General features: G+C 42.9%; 2 protein-coding genes across 4 annotated transcripts; both read left to right on the forward strand.

Moving 5' to 3' along the window:
• Positions 1-123: 123 nt before the first annotated feature.
• psma2a (proteasome 20S subunit alpha 2a) lies at positions 124-6,601 on the forward strand. The gene is made up of 8 exons (XM_042106257.1): positions 124-279; positions 1,017-1,093; positions 1,273-1,405; positions 1,586-1,708; positions 4,102-4,183; positions 4,503-4,576; positions 5,138-5,195; positions 6,360-6,601. The coding sequence occupies exons 1-8, from the start codon at positions 239-241 to the stop codon at positions 6,474-6,476; spliced, it is 705 nt and encodes a 234-aa protein (XP_041962191.1). The 5' UTR covers positions 124-238; the 3' UTR covers positions 6,477-6,601.
• Positions 6,602-7,666: 1,065 nt separating this feature from the next.
• On the forward strand, positions 7,667-25,891 carry LOC121720162 (ATPase family AAA domain-containing protein 2-like). Of its 3 annotated transcripts, none has more exons than XM_042106071.1 (32): positions 7,667-8,015; positions 8,881-9,029; positions 9,262-9,314; positions 9,417-9,567; positions 10,053-10,134; positions 10,327-10,414; positions 10,502-10,735; positions 10,963-11,074; positions 11,448-11,462; positions 11,855-11,962; positions 12,252-12,360; positions 12,919-13,034; positions 13,364-13,538; positions 13,794-13,882; positions 14,205-14,364; positions 14,580-14,670; positions 15,930-16,244; positions 17,084-17,204; positions 17,375-17,561; positions 18,341-18,526; positions 19,086-19,221; positions 19,464-19,660; positions 20,070-20,229; positions 20,349-20,471; positions 20,584-20,727; positions 21,412-21,692; positions 21,851-22,010; positions 22,229-22,408; positions 22,672-23,226; positions 23,959-24,092; positions 25,251-25,379; positions 25,741-25,891. In XM_042106071.1, the coding sequence occupies exons 1-32, from the start codon at positions 7,842-7,844 to the stop codon at positions 25,771-25,773; spliced, it is 4,947 nt and encodes a 1,648-aa protein (XP_041962005.1). In that variant the 5' UTR covers positions 7,667-7,841; the 3' UTR covers positions 25,774-25,891. The 3 variants fall into 3 exon arrangements, with proteins under 3 accessions (XP_041962005.1, XP_041962006.1, XP_041962007.1); XM_042106072.1 differs by having other exon boundaries at positions 7,668-8,015; positions 22,675-23,226; XM_042106073.1 differs by lacking the exon at positions 11,448-11,462 and having other exon boundaries at positions 7,668-8,015.
• The last annotated feature ends 325 nt before the right edge of the window (positions 25,892-26,216 follow it).

A 26,216-nucleotide genomic window follows, 5' to 3' on the forward strand; every position in this document is an offset into this window, starting at 1 on the left:
CATTCACATAAAATACATGATATGCTGACAATACCAACAATTAAATATTAGGAAATAATTTAAACTCAATCTCAATATTGCGAGAAAAAATAAAACATATCAAAATGAAACATTGAAGGCTGTAGATTGTGAACTTCATTACCCAAGAGCCTCTCTAGCATGCCGTCAAAATCCCTCTGCCAATCGCTTGTATCAACCCCTTTGACGAAGATCAGACAACAGCAGCTACAGTGCAGACATGGCTGAAAGAGGTTACAGTTTCTCCCTCACCACATTCAGGTAGACAACTTAAAAGTTTCTTTTAAAAAATATTACAACTACGTTATCACCTGCTTATGGAACAGGGTGATATATGATAGTGTAACAATGTTGGTGAACAACTCTAAACGCAAACCCAGAGCATGTTTCTGTGTACCTAGCTCGTTAGCCGCATTATTAGCAAGTGCAGAGTCACTGTTGGCCTGCAATTGTGCGATACAATGAAGTTCATCGCTAATTAGGAGCGGTAATTTTTCAGTATTTAGAATATAGTATTTCGTGTTTGGAGTAATATATTTTACTTACTGGGAGCATCGCTTTGTTCATTTGTCGACTAACGTTACAGACTTTGGACATCAAATCCGTTGCGTGTCATAGCTAGCTAGCTAGCTAACTTTGCTAGTTTCCTCACTTTGCTAGATTTCTGGCTGACTTTCACTTTCAGTTATCTACACTACTGCTAGCTAGTTAGCCAAGAAATACACAGAACGCACACATCTAGGTATTGAACGATGCATTAAGTGTATATCATATAGGCTAACAAACTATATTCCCGGTTGGGCCCATTGTGTCTTATGTAAACGTGGTTTGAGGACGACTCGTCTACATCATTTAACGTTAACGCTAACTGTTACTTAAAACGTTAGTCAGACACTTAGTAGTTTAAGTCTTAATCAGATCGTAACAAAATAGAATCATGTATATATATTATGCATGCACTGTTTAATTGGTGTTTGTTTTGTATTTCTCACCCCCAGCCCTTCGGGCAAATTGGTGCAGATTGAATATGCTCTTGCTGCTGTTGCTGCAGGAGCTCCATCAGTTGGAATTAAAGGTATTATTAAGTGGGGCAACATAAGAGACATGACACATGAATCTCTGCAATAACAAATGACATCTGAAGAATACATTTGAAAGTGTTTATGTCTGATCAGAATGCCCTATAACTTATTTATTTTGGCATGGTGTACAACAGGAAAATGATTTATTAATCACATATCCCCCTTCCTTTAGCTGCAAACGGGGTTGTTTTAGCAACAGAAAAGAAACAGAAGTCCATCCTCTATGATGAGCAGAGTGTTCACAAAGTGGAGCCCATAACTAAGCACATCGGCATGGTGTACAGTGGAATGGGACCAGACTATAGGTACGATTGGCTTCTTAATGGATAACATAGATTTGATATTTATGAAATAATTGTGTGATTGTAGATTTACTACAGAAGTAGGATAAGCATTGATTGTAAACACTGCCATCACTATGAGTTGAGAGCCACCTTATGGTGTTCTTGATCTGTGTTCTTAAACGCTGAATTGTTTGATGGCAGGGTTCTTGTGAGAAGAGCACGGAAACTGGCCCAGCAGTACTTCCTGGTGTATCAGGAGCCCATTCCCACAGGACAGCTTGTACAGAGGGTGGCCTCAGTCATGCAGGAGTACACACAGTCGGGGTGAGTACTCTACCCAATGGCATTACCACTAGGCTCGTTTCCATTGTGAGCATTTGGGGTAAAACCTAGGAGGTGGGTCCAGGAACATGCCCTCACTCGGTCCTCTCAGTCCTTGCGTTTCCATTAGAATTGAAGGACCCTGGTCAAACTCGCCAGCCTCTGGACGTCGCGTTACCGGGCCGTTCGTCTATAGGAAACACGCACAAACGTTCCCGTTCCCGTAAAAATCAAGTTCCAGGTGCGGCAATGGAAACGGGCCTAATGACATGCTTTCTGAACTGACCAGAAATAGCCTAGTAATGGATTACACTACAGACTGATGAAGTATCTTTGCAACGTTTTTTAGATAAATCTGTATGAAGACATGTTTGTATAGACAAGAAGCAATTTAATTTGATTTAGAGTGAAATGTAACATTTTGTTTAAATCTTGACTGAATTGTTTTGGTTGTTGCTGGTGTTATTGCATCCTATACAATCCACAATTATTCACTCATGATTGAGATCTCCTGTGATTCTGCATGTGCATTTCAAAACATTGCGACATGGAATGCTACAAACAGCTGCTTAGGCCTATGATTGTTTGTGGATATGTCTTAGTGAGTTAGGAGTCCTCTCGACTACTTCTAACCTGTTCCAGACTTAGCTACTGTTAGCACTAAAATGCTTTGTTAGCACTAAAATGCTTTGTGAATTACTCCTAGTCAAAAGAATTAGGAGTCCTAAAGTTAAGACTGACACGCCCATTATTTTTAGGATCTTCTCCTAAATCCACCAGTAAGGATCCACTTTTAGCCTTAAGATTCTTTGTGAATACAGGCTCAGATGAATCTTACAGCCCATTTGGATGTGCTCTGATGTGTCCGTCTCCGTCTTGCCAACCTCCCCTTAAAGCAGAGAGAGGAGTACAGGAAGTGCATCATAACAAAGGGACAAGACCCTAACAGCTGTAAGCAGGCTTGGAGAGGATTGAGAGGGAGTTGGAGGGTTCATATAATTTGTCTTTTTGTCTATCCTCCCTTCCTTCCTTTCTTCCTTCCTCCTGTCCTAGCCCCTCCTTCTAATTAATTTTGTGAAGGAAACGAGGAAGGAACGATAGGAGGATTGAGGAATGAAGGAGAGACAGATATGAGAGATGAGATGTCCTGCTCACTCACGCATCACTTTTAAGAGACATCAGTTACTGATGATGCGGCGCATCACCTCGTAGGCTAGAAAAAACAGACACACAAATAGCAGAGAATATAAACAGTGAACATGAGTGGTAGTTCATGATAATTCTTGCATATAAAGATATTTTTTGATCTATCTACTAGTTTATTGTTGCAAATAAATCCCTACGAACTTGTTTGAAACTGAAAGTTGACAGACGTGGGAGGGAAAATTTTTAGCTGGGCAGTTTGGACCAATGATCGTACAATTCTGACTGACTCGTGTTTCCTGCATGTATCGGCCTTCCACCGATCTCTCCTCGGTCTTGCAATTAGATAAATGAGACCCCCTTGATGATGTCGAGCTTTGAACGATTTCCGGGGCACGAGCTCCAGGACTGAGGAGAGAGGCATGCAATAGAGCTATAAGATGAACCCAGAAAACTATGCAAGTAAAAAAAAATAAGACCAGTTCCCATGCTTTCTTGTGTTGGAATGTGTGAAAGTGTACAACAATTTAAGGGATAAAGATTGTGTGGAGAGTCGGGTGCAATTGATTATTTAATAAATAAATAGATTTGAATTACGAATAATAATTCAAAGGTGATGCCAAATGAGTAGACAGAGACCATAAAAATAAAATAATACGGTATGATGGAATTAGCACTTCCGGAATCACACTTCTGGTATGACGCGTTTGACGCACTTCAAAGCCTCTTCTCCGCTTTGTGTGCAACCAATGGCTGCTCTGATGTGTATTTGAAATTGACTAAACAAACACATCTACTAACTTTGTTTACGAGAAAAAAGAGTTTACTCTACTTTTGAAAGGATTCTTTAAGAGCTTAATGTAATGGAAATGAGTGAACTGAGTGTATCCATCCCAAATTCTCAAATGAGAACTGGGTTGGTGTCAGCCAGGGTATGGCAGAGACACTCAGGGAAGAAATATTGTTGGGTTGAACATTTTGCTCTCTAATTGTTTGACCAGTATGTGTAAAACATAACATAACATAACATAACATATCTTCCTACCTGAAGAACTAAATCAGCATTTCAATTCACTGTCTTCACTGTCACTAGCTTTATACAACCGCATAATTTTTAAGGTTAAAGCTACTTGTAGTTTAAGATCTGTCCCATAGATAAATTGGAACATTTAGAAAGGTGTGTCCTAGCTGCAAGATAACGATAACCATGCCCTGAAAAGCCTTTAATTGTAAGCATTCATGTTTGGTTACAGGGGTGTTCGTCCCTTTGGTGTGTCTCTCCTGATCGCTGGATGGGATGAAGACCGTCCCTACCTTTTCCAGTCTGACCCTTCAGTGAGTATTTGTGGTTCAGTTGACACCAATTTCTTTGCTCATTTTATTCCACTGGCTGAAATGTTTAGATGCACAATACTACTTCATTGTGTTGCTGCTCACAAATGGATTTGAGTAAAAGAACACACCAATGAAAATGTAGTCAAATGTAGGCCTACAACCAAATCATTTTTTGCTGGTGTTGGTAATTATGGAGTAGAAGAGTAAGTAAAGTAATTTTAAATGTTTGAATTATCAGCCTTATCAGCTTTAAATATATCAGAAATATTTAAGAATGTGAACAATGTTTTAACATCTTCATTGCATCTTAATTTTACAGGGTGCTTATTTTGCCTGGAAAGCCACAGCTATGGGCAAGAACTATGTGAATGGGAAAACCTTCCTTGAGAAAAGGTATTAAAACACTGAAGACCATTTCTTTTCTCCCTGAAAATAGGGTAGTGTAGGGCAGTGTTTCTCAAACTTTTTCAGACCAAGGACCACTTAAAACCAATTTAAAAAAATCACAGACCACCTAGCTAAAAAAAACAGTAGATCTACTTCAACAGTATATTACACAATAGGCCTACTCACTGAACCACTTTGCCTATTGTCTTTGCACCTTGCCTATTGTGTCAGAGGATTCATATGATTTAAACTAGCATAGCTTACATACTGTAGGTAGTGTTGCAGAACTGTTTGGATTTACATGCAAAGTATTGCAAACAAATCAATATTGCAAACAACTCATCTATATTATATTTTACCACGTCTGCTCGCAGACAACTTAGGATAGCTTGCGGACCACCAGTGGTCCCTGGACCACACTTTGAGAAACACTGACCTAGGGTAGGGTATAGTGTTGGTCATATTTAATTTAAGAGCATGGAACATACTACCAGCTTTTGTAAATAGCAGCACAAATTGGATTATACATTTTATGTGAATTAACTTATCGTATTGTCCCATCTGTAGATACAATGAGGATCTCGAATTGGAGGATGCCATCCACACAGCCATTTTGACTCTGAAAGTAAGTTCAATGCCTTCCTCTTTCAAGAGGATCTATAGCGAATATATGAGGGTGTTTCTGCAACTGCGGTCACTTTTGATGCCCCTAAATATAAAAACAAATCGACCTATAAAATTTCATTTTAACCATCACAGAAAATCACATATAGTCGTTAGATTTTAATGCAGAACGTGTTTATTTATTGTACAGTCGGTAAGCTCCAATATCCAAACAGGGTGACTATAACAGGGTTTTTCCTATTCAACAATGTAGCCTCTCATGTAGTAGGTAATGTCAAGAAATATGGCACCTTGTGACACTGTAATGGGAAGAAAACATGAAGCCATATCAGCATTTTAACGACCAAATTTGATCCTGTAATGTTAATTTTTAATGTTCTGTGTAAGCTAAATATATTTAGAACTAGACCAACTGTCGACATCAAGCAATATGCTGTTTCACCTTGAAGTGGCGCTCGTCCTTAATACAGCCCCCTCAGAAGAGCTTAGCTGGAAAAGTGCTTAAGTCAGTGGCAGAATGTGTGCAAGAGATTTATACATACTGTAAGAAACGCCTGGATTTTGGAGTTGCTCTTTCCAAAGTGTGTAACTGGCTCCATGGTGCGACATAAGTGAAGGGCAGAATGCGCATAGGCTGAAAAACGCTTAATTGCACACTTTTTTTGACTTACGCACCCTTGCGCACCTTAACGCACATGGGAGAATTTGCACCCATGTGATCACTGGCTAATTTCTGTTGCCTTAGAAACCAGATTTGTTTTGCTTTGTTAAACTATGAGATTTAGTTCAGAGTTGCGGTAATGATAAGTAATTAACTATTTTTGAATAGGGTCTAGAGCAATATTTCATTTGAAATGTCATTTTGCAGTTGTATTAGCTTGTTTTATGTCTTTCAATGCTGAGACCTCAGGCGAGGGACATGTACAAAAGTGGTATTTGGACTCATAAAGACAATCTTATTAAATCAGATTTTCCTTACATAATATTTTAAGACGAGATGTGTAAGAATACAGAGCATATATTTAGCAACCAATATATGACACATTTTGAAAGAAATCCAAACTTTCAGTTCATGGTTACAATATTTCGGTGACCACACTTATTTTGATTGGAAAAACTAGGAACACAGTTGGTTTCTAATGTCAAACTGACTATTGTTTTACAGGAAAGTTTTGAGGGTCAAATGACAGAAGACAACATTGAAGTCGGCATCTGCAATGAGAACGGATTCAGACGACTCTCCCCTGCTGAGGTCAAGGACTACCTCGCAGCTATCGCTTAACTACTTGTGTGTAATATTTAATGTGATGGAACATTAATACTGTATTAGCAGTTTCACAGCATTTTTATAACGTCAGTTTTTTTTTTTTTTGTTGACAAAAAAAATAAATAAATAAAATAAACTAAGTCCAGATGGTAAATAACTTTTTATGTATTTTTCATATGCAACACTGAACATGGGAGTGTGGTCTTTCCATCTAGCATACTAGAAGAGCAGGCTTTAATAATCACATTCTACTTGTGCATGAAAATGGGATGCACAAGGATTAAAGCAACACCAAAGAACTTTTCCTCTGTTGCACGCACGCTATTTGTTTATCCAGCACTGGCTTTGCGATCTCCACAGACAAGGTGGAATATGTTGCATGATTTTATGAAAGTACGATGTATTGCGACATCATATGCAAGTCAAATTTGTAGTTTCTTATGTCTCATTCCATCGAACTACAGATCGGCTACCCTACAGAAGTGCAGTCACCCTGTTAGGAGTTGATGAACCACTGAAACGATTTTAGAAACATTATTTTAAGGTACAAAAAACTCTGGTATTGCTTTAACGTCCATTTTTTTTTATTATTATTTTTTTTTTTTATCAAAGTATAGATAAACACGTGTAGATTCAACAATATTTTTTAGAATGTTGCCCTCATAGGTGTCAAAGCCAGGCCTGGCCTCTTATGTAACTGATAATTCAGCATACCCCCGAACGAAGAAACGGTTCATGATTTAAAACAAGGTGTATATATATTAATTAAAAGATGAAGATACACAGGAATATGTTTTTAATGCCCAATTTAATGTCTAACGTGTGTAGGCTTTCACCACGTACATTCAACATTGCCAATGTGTTGGGCGGATAATCTTGTCCATTTATCTACCGCCGAAATTGTCCGGACGAGCAAGCTTTTGAGGCTTGACTGCCGAATGAGGGTTTGTCCTGTTTCAGCCAATTACATTTGATATCCGTGCGTCGTGCATTACGCGCCAAAAAATATACCGGGACATCTTTTGGAATTTTACTTCACCGACAAAAAATATGTTTCTATCACTGCTAATAATGTTTATTACTTGAAAGAGTGTCAAATTTAGATGATCTAATAATGAGAAAGTGTGACCGTCAATCATAAAGCTTAGCTAACTGAGGTCTATATTTTGTGTCGGATGTATATTCACTGCGCGTACCTTGTCGGCTTGTAGTGACGTTTGTGGCGCCAGAAATCAAGCGCTGAGGAGCTAGCGGGAATGTTTTGAAATGTTTTAGCGGGTTAGCTCTCAGATTATTAGTATTATGAACAGACGCCCATTAGTTCATATCGTATAATTCGTGACTTTCTCTCAGGAAACGATAAAGGTGCTATAATTCAACATGGTGATGTTACGTAGAAGCACTGGAGGTACAGAACCAGCGGCTGCGGGAAAGAGCGTTGATATGGATTCGAGCTCCGAGTTTCTGTCCTTGCATCCACCACAGCGAAAGTCGGCGCGGCTAAAGAGGGGCCTTGATGACAGCTTCAGTAGCGCTGACAGCACCCCGGGAAATGTAAGTGATCAATTTGACAGTTTGTATTGGATCTGAGTTTACAGTGCGATGTAGGCCACAGTCTTAGCAGCACATTACGTTAGTTGTAAGTTTGTTTTGACGCCATCGGTTGAGCCAAAGTTTATGAAAGTAACCTTAGCATAGCCCCCTCGGCTCGTTAGCTTGTTAGCATGCAATTTGCTATTTTGTTAGCACCTAATCTCCTGAAGTTAGAAAACGTCATTCGGCTGTCGAAATCGATGGTTCTTTTAACTGATAATATTGTTAATGTTATCTAGTTTACTTTTGCCTGTTCAATACCGTCAGGCTAATTCACTGGTCATTGATAATGATGACATACACAACTGGCCATGGCACAACTTAGGTCAACGATAACGTTAAATTAACGTTACCTATCGTGAAGTAGCTATGTAACGTTAGCTTGCCATAACACAGTGGCCCAGAAACACCTCAACGTTACCCTTGGATGCAATTTAACTATCTTAAGTGCCACCTGATCATAGAGCAATAAAATCGATGAGGTCCGTGCGCTTTTGTGGAAGTTGTTTTATCTGTCTTAAAAGGCGCTCTGTTGTATCCAGTGAATTTGGGAACTAGCCAGTCACTGTTTGTTTTAACATTGTAACGTTAACGTTATAACACAGTGTCATAACTTACATTTGTGAGTTTTTCTGCTTGGCCCCACTAACGTTAAAGACTTGCCAAAGTTCTAATTTTATAGGAAACTATCTGGACAAACAGCAGAGTGATAATGCAATATGTTTTATGTGTATGTGGTTACTGACTGGTTCCCCCTTCACTGTGAAGCGCGTTGGGTACCTTGAATAGCGCCGTGTAAATGCGATGTGGTGTTGTTATTTCACAGGCTTATCTGGCTGTGAAAAAAGAGAACGGTGCTGAAGTGAGCATAAGAACAAAAGGGCAGAGAGAAAAGAGCATGGTGACCTTTGCAGATTTGAATGGTTCAGCCTCCGACCCCCAACAGTCAGAAGATCAAGGGAAACATTTTTTAAGGTGTGTTTTGATTTATTGATAACCTTCCAAATACACTAATGCATTGTCTCCTGATGATATAACCAGGGGCATTTAAGTGTCCTTTGTGTTTTAACATAATCACTTAGTTATAGTGAATATATTTTGCCTAGGTTCAGTCATTAAAGAAGAAGAATCCAGTGTTTCGTTGTGGATTGTTGACAGAAATTCCCTTGCATATTCTGATTAACTTCATACTTCATGTGTTTACCAGGAAATCTCCAAGACTACAAACAGAAGGAAAGACATCTCAAGGAGAGCAATCTGGTAAAGGCTTGGAAAGCCCACAACACAAGCAATGTAACCTAATAGCTCCCTGTAGTTGTGATCTGGGTCCCCATGTTCATTTGACTTCATGCTGTGCTGCAGACAATGTGGAAGACACCCCCACCTCACGCAAGCACCAGGGGGCTCTGCGAGAGCGAGACGTGGACAGCGCTTTGCGACGCAGCTCCAGAATCACAAGATATAAGCTCAGTGCCAGGAACCAATCCGTCCTCTATGACCGACTCATCACCAAGTAAGTGGGGGGGAGGCCTTTGGATTGGTCTACTAGTAGTGATGTAATGTCAAAAGTATCACTGGACTTTCTTTATGAGACTTGCACCTCTGCTGTTGCAAATTATGCTCACCCTTATGATATTGTATTGTACAATATATTTTATTATTAAAATTGTTTTTATGATATTTTATTTTTTGAATACTCTGAATAGAATGTCACATCTGATGTTCTGCCATGAGGTTAATTAGGCTCCCAATGAAGCTCAGTCTCTCTTCCCTGCACTCATTATTACTCACTTCTATCAAAAATAAAATAGCTTTTGCTATGTCATCCCACACTATAACTGGATACCATTGGGAAACACAACCTTTGTACTCACAGCAACTGGACTTCTAGACTGTCAGACCCGTGTCCTCAGTGTGCCAGATGTACTAGAGCCACACAAGAATTGGCATGTTTGTGAACCGTGTGTGTGTGTGTGTGTGTGTGTGTGTGTGTCACAGCACTGCCGAAGCCGTCCTACAAAAGATGGATGATATGCAGAAGATGAGACGCAGGCTGAGGAGCAGAGACGGTAACGATGAGGTGAGACATTATGCCCTCATTTATGGAGAAGGTCCTTGCTCCTTAAGCAAGTCAAGTCAAATGACCTATAGCACATTTAAAAATGACATAAAGCTCTGACAGCCCAGTGGGTTGATTTCTGTTTTTATTTCTATATGCATGTTTATTGAAAATAGTGATCGCTTTATTCTCCTGTGTTTTAATAATTTGTAGAGTCTAAGAATCTTCCAAGGAGCTAAGAGGAAGAGATCTACAGGAAGAACTGATGAAAGTGAAGAGAACCAAGAGAATGGCAATGGAGGTACACATTTAGTGTGTGTGTGTGTGTGTGTGTTTCCTTTGTATGCCTTGATATGAATGAAGCACTAATTAACGGCTCAATGTTCAGATTTCAGTGAGGTTGAGGGAGATGAGGAGGACGACGACAACCATGTGGAAGGACAAGGAGAGGAAGAAGAAAATGATGGAGCAGATGAAGATGAGGAGGACGACGACGACGAGGACGATGAAGGAGAGGAAGAGGAGGAAGACGATGAAGATGAGGACGAGGAGGAAGACAACCAGAGGCGCTATGATCTCAGGCAGAGGAAAGCGGTTGTGCGCTACCAGCCGCCTATGGAAGGTTAGTATCAGTGCTAACCGCGCAGGAAATAATAACATTGAATGCCTTCCTTTTGTTCACCCAAGAACTTCTAAGTCAGTGTTAATCCACTGCGCACTCATTGAGGATTTTCTCTTTTAAACGTTGAGGTTTTGGACATACTTCTGAAGTATCAATAAAAACATGAGATGTGACAAAACTAGCTTTGAACTTGATGTGAGGTTTGTTTGGAACACTGTGTGTTCCAGAGCCGAAGAAGCGGAGCATCTTCTTCAAGCGCCACTCGTCTCCATCCAGACGGAGGTACAGCTTCCCCTCGTCTGGGCCCAGAAGCCCCTACAGCAGCAGGCGTGGCAGCAGGTCCGTCTCACACACACACACACACACACACACACACACACACACACACTTACTTGCCCACTGCAGCCCCTCTTTGACATTTCTCTATTGTAATTTCTAAGTAAAGTTTCTAACCTGCAGCATCACACTGCATGGGCCTGTAGAGCTTAAATTAGGCGCTGCTACTCTGCTCGGTCTTAGTGGCTTAAAGCACCAGATTAGCTCCCGAATTCCATTCTTTCTGTTGCTTTGATTTTTTTCTTTTGACTTGCCTCTTGAAAGATTACACTGTGAGAAAGATCTGCATGTTTCTGAGTTATCTATTATTTTTTCTCCTTTTTTTTTTTTTTTTTTTCCTTTCCCTGTGCTTGTAACGGTCCCATTGCGTCAGCAGGACTCAGACTCATGGGTAAGGCTCTCTCCCCTTACTGAGTGTGCACTGATCGCACACTACTAGACTGAATGGTCACCTTGTAAGTCTTTAACGGCATGTGTTTTTTCTGACCTGGGCCTTTCTCACTCTGCTTCTGTTGCCTCCACGACTCATTGTAGGCAGGTGCTGGTTAGTCAGACCTCTGGTGTGTGTGTGCCTGTGTGTGTGTGTGTGTGTGTGTGTGTCTGTGTCTGCGGTGTTAAAGTAGCCATTTTATTTGATCTTTTCCCTTTCTCACATTCTCAGGGTCTTTGGATGGGAGCTGTTCTTGTAATCAGCAAAAGTCAGTGCCAGTATGCATAGCAACACAAGTGACCTGTTTGTTTGTTTGTTTGTTTGTTTGTTTGTGTTGTGGTGCCTCCCTGCAGACGAAGACATGCCATCCACAGCAGTGACTCGACCTCCTCTTCCTCATCCTCAGACGATGACACATTCGAGCGACGCAGGAGTAAGAACCGCAATAGATCCATAAACAGGTATGCATAGTCTAATACACACAAAGTTGAAGTGGAATGAGTGGAATGTTAAGAAAACTACTTTTGTGTCTGATTGTTTCCCATCAAGCCTAGAACAAAATTCCATTTCATATCTGCAATCTTAATGCATAATACAAACTGCTGTTGTAATACTGCTATTTCTTTCAGGAAAGTGTAAGTAGGTCGGTATTCAGACAAACTCACCCAAGGGTGGAGTCCCGGGTTGTGGTTTAGGATGAGGCTGCTTGATAAGTGAGCTGGGTGTGTCTGTGTCTGTGTCTGCTCCCAGATGCCTCCCGCTGAACCTGCGCAAGGACGACCTGCTGGGCATCCAAAAGGACCGCATGAAGATAGGGACCAGCCTGGCTGACGTGGACCCTATGCAGATTGACCAGACAGTATGTGTAGACGTAGATGTACACTTCTCCACTGAGTTAACCCTTACGGGAATGTTGAAAAAATGAACGTTCTAAAGAATATATGGGTTCATTGAATTCACCATAGAATTTTAGAACTCTGAATTGTTGCGGAACGGAATCTTCTGTTAGAATGTTCAAAAACCCGCACCTTTAAGAGATGTAAGAGCTACAGGCATTCACTATGAAGATGACTGATGAAGTTAAATTTGACTGATGAAGTTAAAGTTGACTTCTGTTTAGCGGACACTTTTTATCCAAAGCAGACCCGCGATGACGAGGTTGGGAGTTGAACCCGAGGTCACTGATTTTCAGTCGGTGACGTTGCTCCACCACTCATGTTGAGCACACATGCTGCTCTCACATAGAAATGTAGCGAGACTCCTACGCAAGGTCCTCTGTGAACAGAACAACATGTCACTCTTGTTGTCTCCAGTTCACACATAGTTGACATAGTTCTCAGGAGGTTATAGACTCATTGATTGATTTGATTGATTTATATATAGATCGATCGATTGATTTATTTGTTTCTTTTCAAAGGTGCGTTTTGACAGCATTGGGGGTCTCACCCGTCACATCTCTTCCCTGAAGGAGATGGTGGTCTTTCCTCTGTTATACCCAGAGGTCTTTGAGAGATTCAAAATCCAGCCTCCACGGTAAAAATGAAGCTGCACACTTCTTACAGACACAGAAAATTGTGACTACGATATCACACATCACATTGGTGGTGACACTATATTGTTATATTATATTATATTTTATATATATATATATATATATATATATATATATATATATATATATATATATATATATATATATATATATATAGCGGAGCCTTGCAATTGTATCATAGATTTCTACACATGTGTATAGATTTCGACACATTTGCTGTATGACATACTGTACTTAAGCAGCCAAAAAGTGTGTGTGTGTGGTGCACATGGCTCTTGCCCATATGTGCTGTGTTGACGTGTGTCCACAGAGGCTGCTTGTTTTACGGTCCCCCTGGCACGGGGAAGACTCTGGTGGCGCGAGCCCTGGCCAACGAGTGCAGCCAAGGTGACAAGAAGGTGGCCTTCTTCATGAGGAAGGGCGCCGACTGCCTCAGCAAGTGGGTTGGGGAGTCCGAGAGACAGCTGAGACTGCTCTTCGACCAGGTCAGGATTCCCACCTGCTGCCCGTGCAGAGAAATGACCTAAACACGGTCTCACACATGGAGACTTTGACTTTGAGTCTTTTGTCAGTGGATGGACATGTGCATATGTCATCACCCATTGCTTTTTCAGGGAAAATTAACTGAGCGTTAAGCTCTTTTACAGCAATGCCCTATTTAATCCAGTATTCAATTATTAGTAGCACTTAAGATAGCATACCATTAAAATGCCCTTCTGTCTCTGTTGTTTGCTATGAAGGCTTATCAGATGCGTCCAGCGATCATCTTCTTTGATGAAATCGATGGCTTGGCGCCTGTCCGATCGAGCAGGCAGGACCAGATTCACAGGTGACCCATCCTGCTGTGTTTGTCTATCCGCATCATTCCATGGAGAAATATCTCATTTACGTTCCCAGGTGTTCTCACAGCGTTGACTGATTGATTGTGTGTGTGTGTCTCTGTGTGTGTTTGTGTGTCTGTCTGTGTATGTGTGTATGTGTGTGTGTGTGTGTCTGTCTCTGTGTGTGTTTGTGTGTCTGTGTGTGTGTGTGTGTGTGTGTGTGTCTGTCTGTGTATGTGTGTGTGTGTCTGTCTGTGTGTCTGTGTCTGTCTCTGTGTGTGTGTCTGTCTCTGTGTGTGTGTCTGTCTCTGTGTGTGTGTTGCTCCACAGCTCTATTGTGTCTACTCTGCTGGCCCTGATGGACGGGCTGGACAGCCGTGGGGAGGTCGTGGTGATCGGAGCCACTAACCGCCTGGACTCCATCGATCCTGCGCTCAGACGCCCTGGGCGCTTCGACAGGGAGTTCCTGTTTGGCTTACCTGACAGAGACGTGAGTACTAGAGACTGCAGAGTTCAGCTTAGAACCATGGAGGGAACACAAAGACTTCCAGAACATGAAGACATTATAAATTAACATAAATATAAATAACAGATCAGAATAGAAAATACATTTGACAATGTAATGTAATAAATTAATTCTGTTTCATTACTGAACTGTATGACTATCTGTAGTAAAATATGAATGATTGATTGTTGGTTCTCCAGGCACGTAAAGACATTCTGAAGATTCACACTCGCCAGTGGAACCCTCAGCCGTCGGAGGCCTTTCTGGAGGAGCTAGCTGACAAATGCGTCGGTGGGTTTATCTTCATGTTTTGTTCCTCTGGGGAGACCTGAGGTGCATTAAAATGCGGCAAGCCGCTGCAAACGTTCATGAAAAATTGAACTTTTGGATGTAAACATTCAAATTTTTTTATCGTAGCCCCCCATCCAGCTCACGTCCAACTCATGTCCTACTCCACTGTATGTTTGTGGAGAACTAGGCTACCTCCTTAAGCTGTTTGCGAGTGACAAACGTTTGTGGAGAACTCAAGGCGAACAGAAAACTGTTTGCAAATGATCGCCTGTGTATGGGAATTTGAACGCACCTCTGTGTTTGACTCCTCCAGGTCTCTGTGGCCGAGTGGGGGTGGGTGTGCCTCCGCCACTGCCCTGATAACAGGGCTCCACCCTGGCTGCTCCACCCTCCCTCCCTCCCTCCCTCAGCACAACACAACACAGCTGTTAGGGGGTACCCTACACTCAGTGATAAACAACCAATCAGCTGCTACTGCTGCTCATGCAATAGAAGTGTTGGGAAGACTAATTTGGATGTACAACTTGGTCTGTAGTAGTTTCGCATTGGTCAACAGCTGGCCTACTCGTTTTTTGTTTTTTTTACACTAATATTATTGGTACCATTACTTAATAGTACTTCATATTTTGTTGCCCAGAAATCAGCCTAGAATATGAATTGATCTGATAGTTCAACTTCTAATAAACTGCAGCACATAACACCAACCCAACCTATTTTCATACGTAAATTTGAACGTGTAGATAATCTCTTGTACAACGGTAATTGTCTCTCTGGAGGGATAAACTACATCAATTTCCTCGTTCTAATCTAGACTATACACAATAAAGTATGGTACAGAAATTGCATGTAATCTTCCACTCTTTCTCACTTTCTGTCTGTGGGAGTGGAGTAGGTGAGTTGCAGGGTGGTTTTGTAGATGGCTAACGTGTTGATGTTGACTGCGTGGTCTCCCAGGTTACTGCGGGGTGGTTTTGTAGATGGCTAACGTGTTGATGTTGACTGCGTGGTCTCCCAGGTTACTGCGGGGTGGTTTTGTAGATGGCTAACGTGTTGATGTTGACTGCGTGGTCTCCCAGGTTACTGCGGGGTGGTTTTGTAGATGGCTAACGTGTTGATGTTGACTGCGTGGTCTCCCAGGTTACTGCGGGGTGGTTTTGTAGATGGCTAACGTGTTGATGTTGACTGCGTGGTCTCCCAGGTTACTCCGGGGTGGTTTTGTAGATGGCTAACGTGTTGATGTTGACTGCGTGGTCTCCCAGGTTACTGCGGGGCGGACATCAAGGCGGTGTGCGCTGAGGCGGCCCTGTGCGCGTTGCGGCGCCGTTACCCGCAGATCTACGCCTCCTCGCAGAAGCTGCAGCTGGACGTGGCCTCCATCAGCGTGGGCGCACGCGACTTCGTCTCCGCCATGCGCCGCACGGTGCCAGCCTCGCAGCGGGCTGTGGTGTCGCCGGCCAAAGCTCTGGCACCCATCGTGCAGCCGCTACTGTCCGCGACGCTTGGCAACATCCTGGAGGTGGTGCAGAGGGTGTTCCCCCACGCCGAGCAGGGCCTGAGGAGCCGCCACGCAGCCGGTGAGCACGCGCACACGCGCACACACACGCACGCGCACACACACACGCGCACGCGCACGCACACGCACACGCACACGCACACCCCCACACACACACACACAGACACACGCACGCACACACGCACGCACGCACGCACACACAGACACACGCACACACACACACACACACGCACGCACGCACGCACACACACACACACACCCCCCCACGCACGCACGCACGCACACACACACACACACAGAGAGCAGGGCCTGAGGAAGAGTCGCGACGCAGCCGGTGAGCGGGCATGTTACACACACACACATGCGCACACACAGAGAGCAGGGCCTGAGGAAGAGTCGCGACACAGCCGGTGAGCGGGATGTTACACACACACACACACACACACACACAGAGAGAGAGCAGGGCCTGAGGAAGAGTCGCGACACAGCCGGTGAGCGGGATGTTACACACACACACACACACACACACACACACACACACACACACACACACACACAGAGAGAGAGCAGGGCCTGAGGAAGAGTCGCGACACAGCCGGTGAGCGGGATGTTACACACACACACACACACACAGAGAGAGAGAGCAGGGCCTGAGGAAGAGCTGTGACGCAGCAGGTGTTGTGGGCGTGTTATAACGGTTTAGTCCTCCATCACTCATTAACAGTCTTTAGCTACTCTCATCCAAGAGCAGCCACTTGAGCTGTGTGCTATAGTACCCTATAGAACTGTGTGGTGTAGTACCCTATAGAGCTGTGTGGTGTAGTACCCTATAGAGCTGTGTGCTATAGTACCCTATAGAGTCCTAATGTGTCCTGGCTGGTGTTTGTTTTTCTCCTCCAGATTTGGCCAGTGGCGTGCTGGATGAGGAGCTGCTGTACAGTGATGATGAAGCTCCACCAATGAGCATCACCAACGGCCCAAAGCAAGCCCTTGCAGCAGGCAGTTTCCTGTGCTTTAATAGGTAGGTACAGGTGTGTGTGTGTGTGTGTGTGTCTGTGTGTGTGTCACTGAAAATCTGAAGACCAACTGTAGCCCTTTACTTTTAATTAGTTAAGAGAGCAGCTTTCCGCTCCCTTATAGCCTCCTAACAGTGTGTGTGTCCTCCTCCTCCTCCTCCTCCTCCTCCTCCAGGAGTGTCCTCCAGCATCCCACCTCCTACCGTCCGCGGCTGCTCCTGAGCGGGCGTCCAGGCTCTGGCCAGAGCTCCCACCTGGCCCCCGCCGTGCTCCACGCGCTGGAGAAGTTCACCGTCTACACACTGGACCTGGCCGTGCTGTTCGGCATCAGCAGCACCACTCCAGAGGAGGCCTGTGCTCAGGTGTGTGCCGCTAGTGCAGTACAGGTGCTACACCGGGCACCTAACTGAAGCGTTCCGCTTGCGCAGCGTCTGCTGCGACAATTCGGTTCCACTCTAATCAATGGAACTGGCTACACCAGACGTGATGGAGGCATTAGGTATGGTAGTTGCCATTAGGTAATCAGTACTTATATCAGAGAGGGTTGAAGCTGAACCTAGGTTAGTAATGATTTATGGTTATGTATTGATGGTGAAAGTATTCATGAAGTGGTGCTATTTTCAAGTACTTAAAACTTATTTGTTACTTACACATTCATTTCATATTAGTAGAGCGACAGTACTGGCTAAAGTTCAGTACTACCATATTTGCCATGCATGTAGATAAATTCAACTACATGTAATGTCATATACAGTGTGTTGGTATTAGTGTACTGATATCAGTGGATGCCAATATAAGGGCAGTGACTTAGGCCACTTAAGGCCACTTCAGAAGTTTAGGTGTTCTTGTTAAAGTAAACAAGGTCGGTTTGTTATAATGTAGTATTGGCAGGAATGGTTTAATGATTTTAGGTGCAGTCCTACCTGTGCACATAAAACATGATTTCACTAATTAGCTCATCTACCTGACTGAAGAGTTAAGTTGATAAGAATTTTTTTTTTTTTACAAATATGTGGTAGGACTTTAACTTTCTGAAGTAGGATTCCCCATCTCTGAGTGGGACTGACCACCTTCCTCAACCTCACTGTCCAGCCTCTTCTGTCTTGGCTCCAACCTCACTGTCCAACCTCTTCTGCTGCAGGTGTTCTGCGAGGCCAAGCGGACGGCTCCCAGCATCCTGTACATCCCGCACCTGCAGCGCTGGTGGGACACGGTGGGCCCCGCGCTCAAGGCCACCTTCCTCAGCCTGCTCAGTGACGTCCCCCCCTTCTCCCCCATCCTGCTGCTGGCCACCTGCAGCCACCAGTACCACGCGCTCTTCCCCGAGGTCAGAAAACACTCTTCTCCTCTGTGATCCTACACACTACTCAGGTCTTTCTAGCGACAGTTTTGGGATCTTCAAAAAGCGTTTAAATGCTTTAAAAACTGTTTATCTAATTAATTCTTACAGACTTGTAGTTTGTATATATTTATAGTTATTGTTTTTATTCTATTACATTTTATATTGTATTATATTTTTTATTGTTATAATTATTATTTAGGCTATATGACTTTGTCATGAACAGTTGATGAACAGTTTAAAGCGTCTGCTAAGAACCATAAACATAAATACACAGCCTCAGGCAGCACCACCTTGGAAGGAAGTGCAGCCTCGGGTCTCTCCCAGGGCTTAATGTGCTCAGGCACTGTGGAGTTCAGGTGTGGGCAGGGTTGAGTAATATTCAAAAACTTCATGTACAAAGATTGCCTTTGCTCTAAGCACGGAACTCCTCGGAGCCTGCACAAGAATTACACAGACAAGAGAGCGAGCTACATCTCTGAGCTTTTGAAGAAAACAATGTATTGTTGTCTTGTGTGTTTAATGTGTTTTGTTGCCGATGCTGCAGGTGCAGGACCTGTTCCGTATGGAGTACGGAGAGGTGTTTGAGGTCTCGCTGCCCACGCAACAGGAGAGAACCAAGTTTTTCAAGGACCTCATTCTGATCCAGGCAGCCAAAGCACCGGCATCTAAGAGGAAAGCAGGTTGGTTGGTGATAGTCATGTATCAGCCTGAGTCATAACAATGTGTAGTTCTTTGGTGTGGGTGTGTGTGTGTGTGTGTGTCTGTGTGTCTGTGCGTGTGTGAGAGAGACAGAGATAGAAAAAACATAGTTTTGTTTGCATTATAGCAATGTTAAAAAAATGTATTGCCAACTCTTTCTCTCTCTCCCCCCCCCCCCCCCCCCCTCTCTCTCTCTCTCCCCCTCTTCCTTCCTGTTCCTCAGTGCTACAGGTGCTGGAGGTGTTGCCCGTGGCCCCTCCCCCTCCGCCCCAGCAGCTCACTGAGCAGGAGCAGCAGCAGCTGGAGGAACAGGAAGAGGACACCTTACGCGAGCTCCGCCTCTTCCTGAGAGACGTCACCAACCGTCTCGCTCAGGACAAACGCTTCAAAGCCTTCACAAGGCCTGTGGACCTGGAGGAGGTGTGAGGCTTGATATTTTGTTTAATATTAGGATCGTAAACTACTCTATCATCGTGTCATATTAATGATCATTTCAGTCAACGTTTGTTCTGTTGCACTTAGTGACTCATGAATTGTGCGTTCTCATATTAGCAATACACACTTCTGCAGCTGATTATTGTGCAGATAGGAAAGACTAATCCAGTCATAATAATAATAATAATAATAATAATAAGTTTATTTTATATAGCGCCTTTCTCAAACCCAAGGTCGCTTTACATAGTAGGAAGGCAAGGAAACACAATAACAAACAAACAAAACAATACAACAAGGACTTAAAGTTATCATCCAATGGCCATGTATCATTATATATTTTTTAATTCCGGTATGATTTTTAATAGTTTAATTGTGTTTAATTATCCTCTGGTAGGTCCCAGACTACACCACCGTTATTAAGCAGCCCATGGACCTCTCCACACTGCTCTCCAACATTGATTCACACAAATATGTGACTGTGAAAGATTTCCTACATGACGTAGATCTGATTTGGAAAAATTGCTTAGAGTACAACCCCGACAGAGATCCCTCGGGTAAGTGTGCCTGTTATTGTTTTGGTTTTTTTCCTCTCACTCTGAGGCTTCATTTCTCCATTCATGCACCCACAGTATGGTGTAATTATAACCAGGATCATGTGTATGTTTCCCATCAGATCGTCTGATCCGGCATCGTGCCTGTGCCCTAAAGGACTCCGTGCATGCCATCATCAAAGACCAGCTGGATGAAGACTTTGAAAAGATCTGTCAAGAAATCAAGGAGTCCCGAAGCAAAAGAGGTCCTTAATTCTGTCTTTGAGACGTGATGCTGTGCTAAAAGCTCTTGTACATCTCACAGATCCATAGTCCTTGAACTGAATGAATAGAATTGCTTTTACTTGTGTGTTTCAGGTTGTACAGCATCCAGGTATGCTCCTTCCTACTTCCATGTACAGCCCAAACCTCAGGTGATGTCAGAAAAGACTAGTGACCACGGCCCTTCCAAAGACACCTTGTCATCCATGCCCTCTGCAGCATCGACCCCACGCTCAGCACGTAAGCATGGTTCATTTGTAAAATATACAGACTGATACAGTGGACTTCACACAAGATTTAAGCAAGAGTTCACACACATCTCCTGTTTGGCAATATAATCTCTATTTTTGGCAATATAATTGACAACCATAAATGAATCCCGTAGGCTACATTCAGCCAAACGTTTGTGACTTTCTTAGGCTACAAACTCAATGTTAGGCCTAGGCCTCTAACAAAAATGATGAAAGTCGTTCAAAAGATCAAAAATGCTGACAACGAACTTGTCCATGCACCACGATTTTCATCAAATAAGATAATAGGCTAATAAATGCCAATATTTGCTCAGCTCTATCTTTACATCGGATCTCAACCAGACGGTATTGCCAAGACCCACCCTGCTCTGCTTCTGTTTGGCCAGTAACATTAGACTAGCTAGAATGAGAGCTGCGTTCCTCTCATATCATAGGTGAACGCAATTTACTCGAACTTGACAAAGTGCATCTACAACAAATTTATTTTCTTTTTTCCATCACATCCATGTGCAGCACGCCGGAGATCCGGCACAGTGCCAAAATACTTTAAGCCCTGTGAATAATAGTAAAGTTAGATAAAGTTTGCTATGAATATAATAGCTATGTTTATGGCTTTATGTAGTCTGAAGGTGTTAGTTTAATATCTTCTCTTTCCAAATCTTCGTCTCTTCAGCGTCCTCCAAGAAGAGGCGACGGAAAAGCCGCTGGTGCAACGGATTCATCACCAAAAAGAAGTCTTCGGCTCACCCTCGAGACGACGACGAGGATGAGGATGAGGAAGAGGATCGGGAGGGAGAGGAGGAAGACGAGGAGAAGGCCGAGGCCATGGACGCGCAGATGGAACAGGAGGAGGAAGCGCTGAGGAAACTCTGCAGCTTCCTGTGTGACGTTACCGACCGTTTGGCTCAAGACAAGCGATTCCAAGCTTTCACTGAACCAGTTGATCCAGAGGAGGTATGACAAATCATGATATTTTCATTTATTCATTGTTTTTGACATATCAGATAGAAATTTCATTTATATTCATAAATGAATGATAAATGATAAACATTCCCTTGTTTTGTCATTGGAAGTCACCAAGGTGTGTTATCTGTATCACTGGAAATCCATAGGTCCCAGACTACAGCACAGTTATTAAGCAGCCTATGGATCTCTCCACGGTTCTCTCTAACATCAACTCTCACAAATACACAACTGCAAAAGACTTCCTCCTCGATGTGGACCTGATTTGGATTAATGCTCTTGAGTACAACCCCGAAACAGATCCGGAAGGTTAGTTGTGCAGAATATGCTATGCAGCATGTCTCTAGTAGCTGCTGCTGTTGGCTGTTTAGTGAATGTTTTATTTTATATAATGTATATTAATATTTACGTGTTCATGTTTTCCAATACGTGAATAATACTGTATGTAGGATACTGTGCCTTTTATTAGACAGGTTCAATAGTAAATCCAGTGCTTTTGTGAAGTTAACAAGCTGCTTGTTTATTAGGTCGACTAATCAGAAAGCAAGCTTTGGCCCTGAAGGCGACCGTGCACGACATCATCAAGGCAGAGATGGATGAGGAGCTGGAAGAATTTTGCCAAAAAATCCAGGAATCTCGCAGCAGCAGAGCAAACGACCTCGTCCCTGGCAAAGATGACTCGGCACCAGCCACCCTACAGCAAACAGGTACATCCTGATCTACATCCTTCTTATTTTTATCAGTTATATCAGTTTTGCAGTTTTTATTCTTTATTATATTTTATTCTTTATTATTAAATTTTATTCTTTACTCGTTCTGCATGTGGACTATACAATACAATCTATATTTTTGTAATTATTTTGATCAAAATGATATTCATGTTTTTACCTCATACAAAATGAATATGATCAGAGTTTCCACTTTGTGGAAAATGACTGTGATGAATGTGATGAATGTCTTTACCACTCAGTAGCTCAGAAGAGGAGAAGGAGAAAAAAGCGATGGAGCAGTGGCTACATCGCCAAGAAAAAGTCCCGAGACACCTCCACTCCCGCCGAGTCCGTGGACGATGAGGACGATGAGGAGGAGGAAGAGCACGTGGCAGACGACAAAGACGGAGAGGAAGAGCACGAGAAGGCCAAGATGACGGAGCCAGCGAACGACGAGGCAGCTGCAGCTGCTTCCGCCATGGAGACAGAGGAGGCGGTAGCCGTGGAAACGGAGGAGGGCGCAGCGATGGAGTCCGAGGAGGCTGGCCCTGTCACAGTGGAGGGAGGAGAAGACCACAACCCTACATCCCCATTGGCTGACGCCTTGGTGAATGGCCATACCCCCAGTGAAGGTGGCGACCAACTGGAAGAGCAGGCTGCGACTGAGCCTGAGAAGATGGCCACTGAGATTATAGATGTCGAGGCGGCCAAACCGGAGAAGACTGAGGCTGTGCAGCCGGAGCCTGAAATGGCCAAACCTGACAGACTAGAGCCTGAGCGGGCCCAGCCGGAAGTGGAGCAGGACGCAGGAATAGGTCAGTAGATAGGTCTAAAGGCCTATTCTCACCAAGAACGATAACTATAACTATAACCATAACGATAAAAGCGTTCACACTGAACAACGATAAACAAAGTCTCTCCTTGTGTTAATGAATGTGGCGGTTAAAATTCAATGGGTTCTGATTGGTTATTAGCTTTTTATCGTTCTGAAAATCGCTCTGAAAGTGATCCCCAATGATATCGTTCTTCATGTCGTTATTGTTATAGTTTATGTGTGAACGTCGTCATTCATATTAATGAGAACGATATTTATTTATAGTTATCGTTATCGTTCTTGGTGTGAATGGGCCTTTAGACCAGCACCTTTTAATACAAGTTCAAGGGATTTACATATCACATACACAGTTAAACAATATACAAATAGTCAACTTCAAGTATATGTGTGTGCATAAAGTTTAAGTCCCGCACGTCACGTAAAGGGAAAGTGATATTTCTTTGCCTGATGAATAAATCAGTCTTGGATCGTGGTAGTTTGTAGTGAGTGTGTTCAAATGTTCCCTGTCAAAGACTACCAAAATCCACACCTTGGCAAAATATCTAGTTTATCACTTAAGCATAACCTAACCTAACCAGCAGGAAGGTTAGTTTCGGCAGGGATGTATCACTCTCAAAGCCGGGCCCCTAGTGTGTGTATCTTGCAGCCTTATTGGGTGGCACCCACGTATGATATGAGCCCCTGGTGTAAGCTCTGTGTTGTTGTCCTGCAGAGATTGGAAAGAGACGGATGACCAGGGCCCTGAAGAACCAGGTGCAGCAGCAGCAGGTCATCAGCCTGGAGGCGGCCATGAAGATCCTGGAGCAGAAGACTCCGCCACTGGTGGTGGATCACAGCAAGCTCCAGGTAGACTTCTACTGGATGTTTGGATGGTTTAACTTTATTAGCTTGACTGTAATTCCTCATTCTGTGAACCGCTTTGGATTAAAAGCGCTAGCTTAATGAATACATAGAAACCATAGATAACATGCAGCAATAGGATGGCAACAAGACGACAACAAGTACAATGTGCAGCATACAATGATAAAGGCATCTCTACTAAAGGTCAGATCTCCCCCCCAAGAGATCTTATAACGTCTCATCAAGTTTATCTCACGGTGCCTACACACAGTTGCGTTGCGAGCAGTGCGGGAGATGCATCTTGTTCACGTTACATGGGCTTACGTCATCTGATGCCCAACTGAATTGTGGGACCGTTGCATCGCGTTGCTCCCGTCGCCTCCGCCGAAAAGTTGAGAAAAATTCAACTTCTAGCTACACACCCCCAACCGTCAGGAACACCCACTGGCATGCGGTGACGCAACGCAACTGTGTGTAGGCACTGTTAGTCAAGATTATGATGACATCTTTGTTTCTAAAGCACTTCTCATAAAAACTAAGATTTTACAAGCTGTAAATACTTAAGTTTGTTTTGAAGGCAGTAATTCAGTAAGAGATATGGTCAAAATAGTCAAATCAAATGGAAAGTAGTTATGTAATTTGCCTAGGGGCCTACACGTGTCCATTGCCAGTGTTTTGTTTAGTCTGAGTGTGCGGGTGCATGTTTTTCACCTCAGCCTGTGTCTGATGGAATGAGTGGGTGGGGCATTGCCTTGAAGACTTGTAACTGTAGGCGTTCAACTGTTGGAGGTGTAAATTCAGTATGTAAGGCCGCCTAAGTTACATGGCAGGCTGTAAATGCAAGTGGTACTTACGAAGCATAGGAGGAAGCACTGCTGTAGGCAGCATCTACAGTATGTGAAGTGCCGACAAGGTGCCTTCAGAAGAAGAACTCATTTTGATTTAAGGCAATCGTTTAATAGCTACAGGACTTGCTAATTACACTTGCTTACACTACTGATGAGGCCCATGTCCAAAGCTTGATGGTTTTGCTTGGATATTATTGGATCAGATGCTGTTCTGGGCCACTATTTTCATAGTAACATGTTGTTGTTTTCTTATTTTTTATTTTATTTGTATGATTAAAGTGTGTGTGTGTGTGTGTGTCTGCCTCTGTGTTTTCAGGATCTTCTGCATAAGGTGGTTGCTAAGACAGAGGGCTATGACGTAGATCGCCTGGAGAAGCTCTACGCCCTCCTCTGCCAAAGTGTGTACCGGCACAGGAAGGAGTATGACAAAACCACACTTCTACAGGTATTTCGTTCAGAAGCCTGCGGGTTTAACAACCATAAAGTCCTCTTTTTCCACTTTGTCCTTCGACTACAATTTGACTAGTACTGATTGATGTATTAATTCTGCACTGCAGCTTGAAAGTTATTCCTCATTTTTTAAGTCTCTTTGAGTACAAGCTGTCTGCTAAATGAATAAATCTAAACATGTATTCATCGGTTTTGGACACCGCTAAATGGTATAATAAATAAAAAAATTATATATTTGTATATGTGGTGTTCACTCAGTTCATACAGCTTTAAGTTTTTCTTTAGATGTGTTTTCTGTGGTGTGAGTGACCAAATTTGGCCATTTAACTAACGTTTTGTTCATATTTCTCTTTCAGGAAATGGAGAAAGAAATTGAGGACTTTGAATAAATATGTAGCATTTCATCTTGCGAAATATCATTAACTATATTATATTTTGCTAATTATTTTGGTAGTTTTTTGTTGATGTATATATGTCTTGTCTTAATAAAGCTTTTTGACTATTTTATACCGTCTGTTGATGTTTATTGATAAGGATATTGAATATGAAGTTGGACACAGTGGCATGAAAATTAAGTTGAAGTCATTAGTGTGGGAAACAGTTCACAGGAAAAATATGTCAAGAATTGTGTTACTAGAAACGTTATACAGGCTCTACTAGTCAGCAGGAAAAGTGAAAAGAGAGCTTTAATTAATAAATGACGTTTTATTGGGCTAGAAATAAAAGTGGAAATATCATCTGGCCTGAAGTGCCAACAAGTGCAGCATACAGTGTTGTATCGGGAAGTCGCCCTCAACAAAACTTAAAAATTGAAGCTTCTTTTCACCGCGTA

This window comes from Alosa sapidissima, chromosome 10 (assembly GCF_018492685.1).
Source record: "Alosa sapidissima isolate fAloSap1 chromosome 10, fAloSap1.pri, whole genome shotgun sequence".
NCBI lineage: Eukaryota > Metazoa > Chordata > Actinopteri > Clupeiformes > Clupeidae > Alosa > Alosa sapidissima.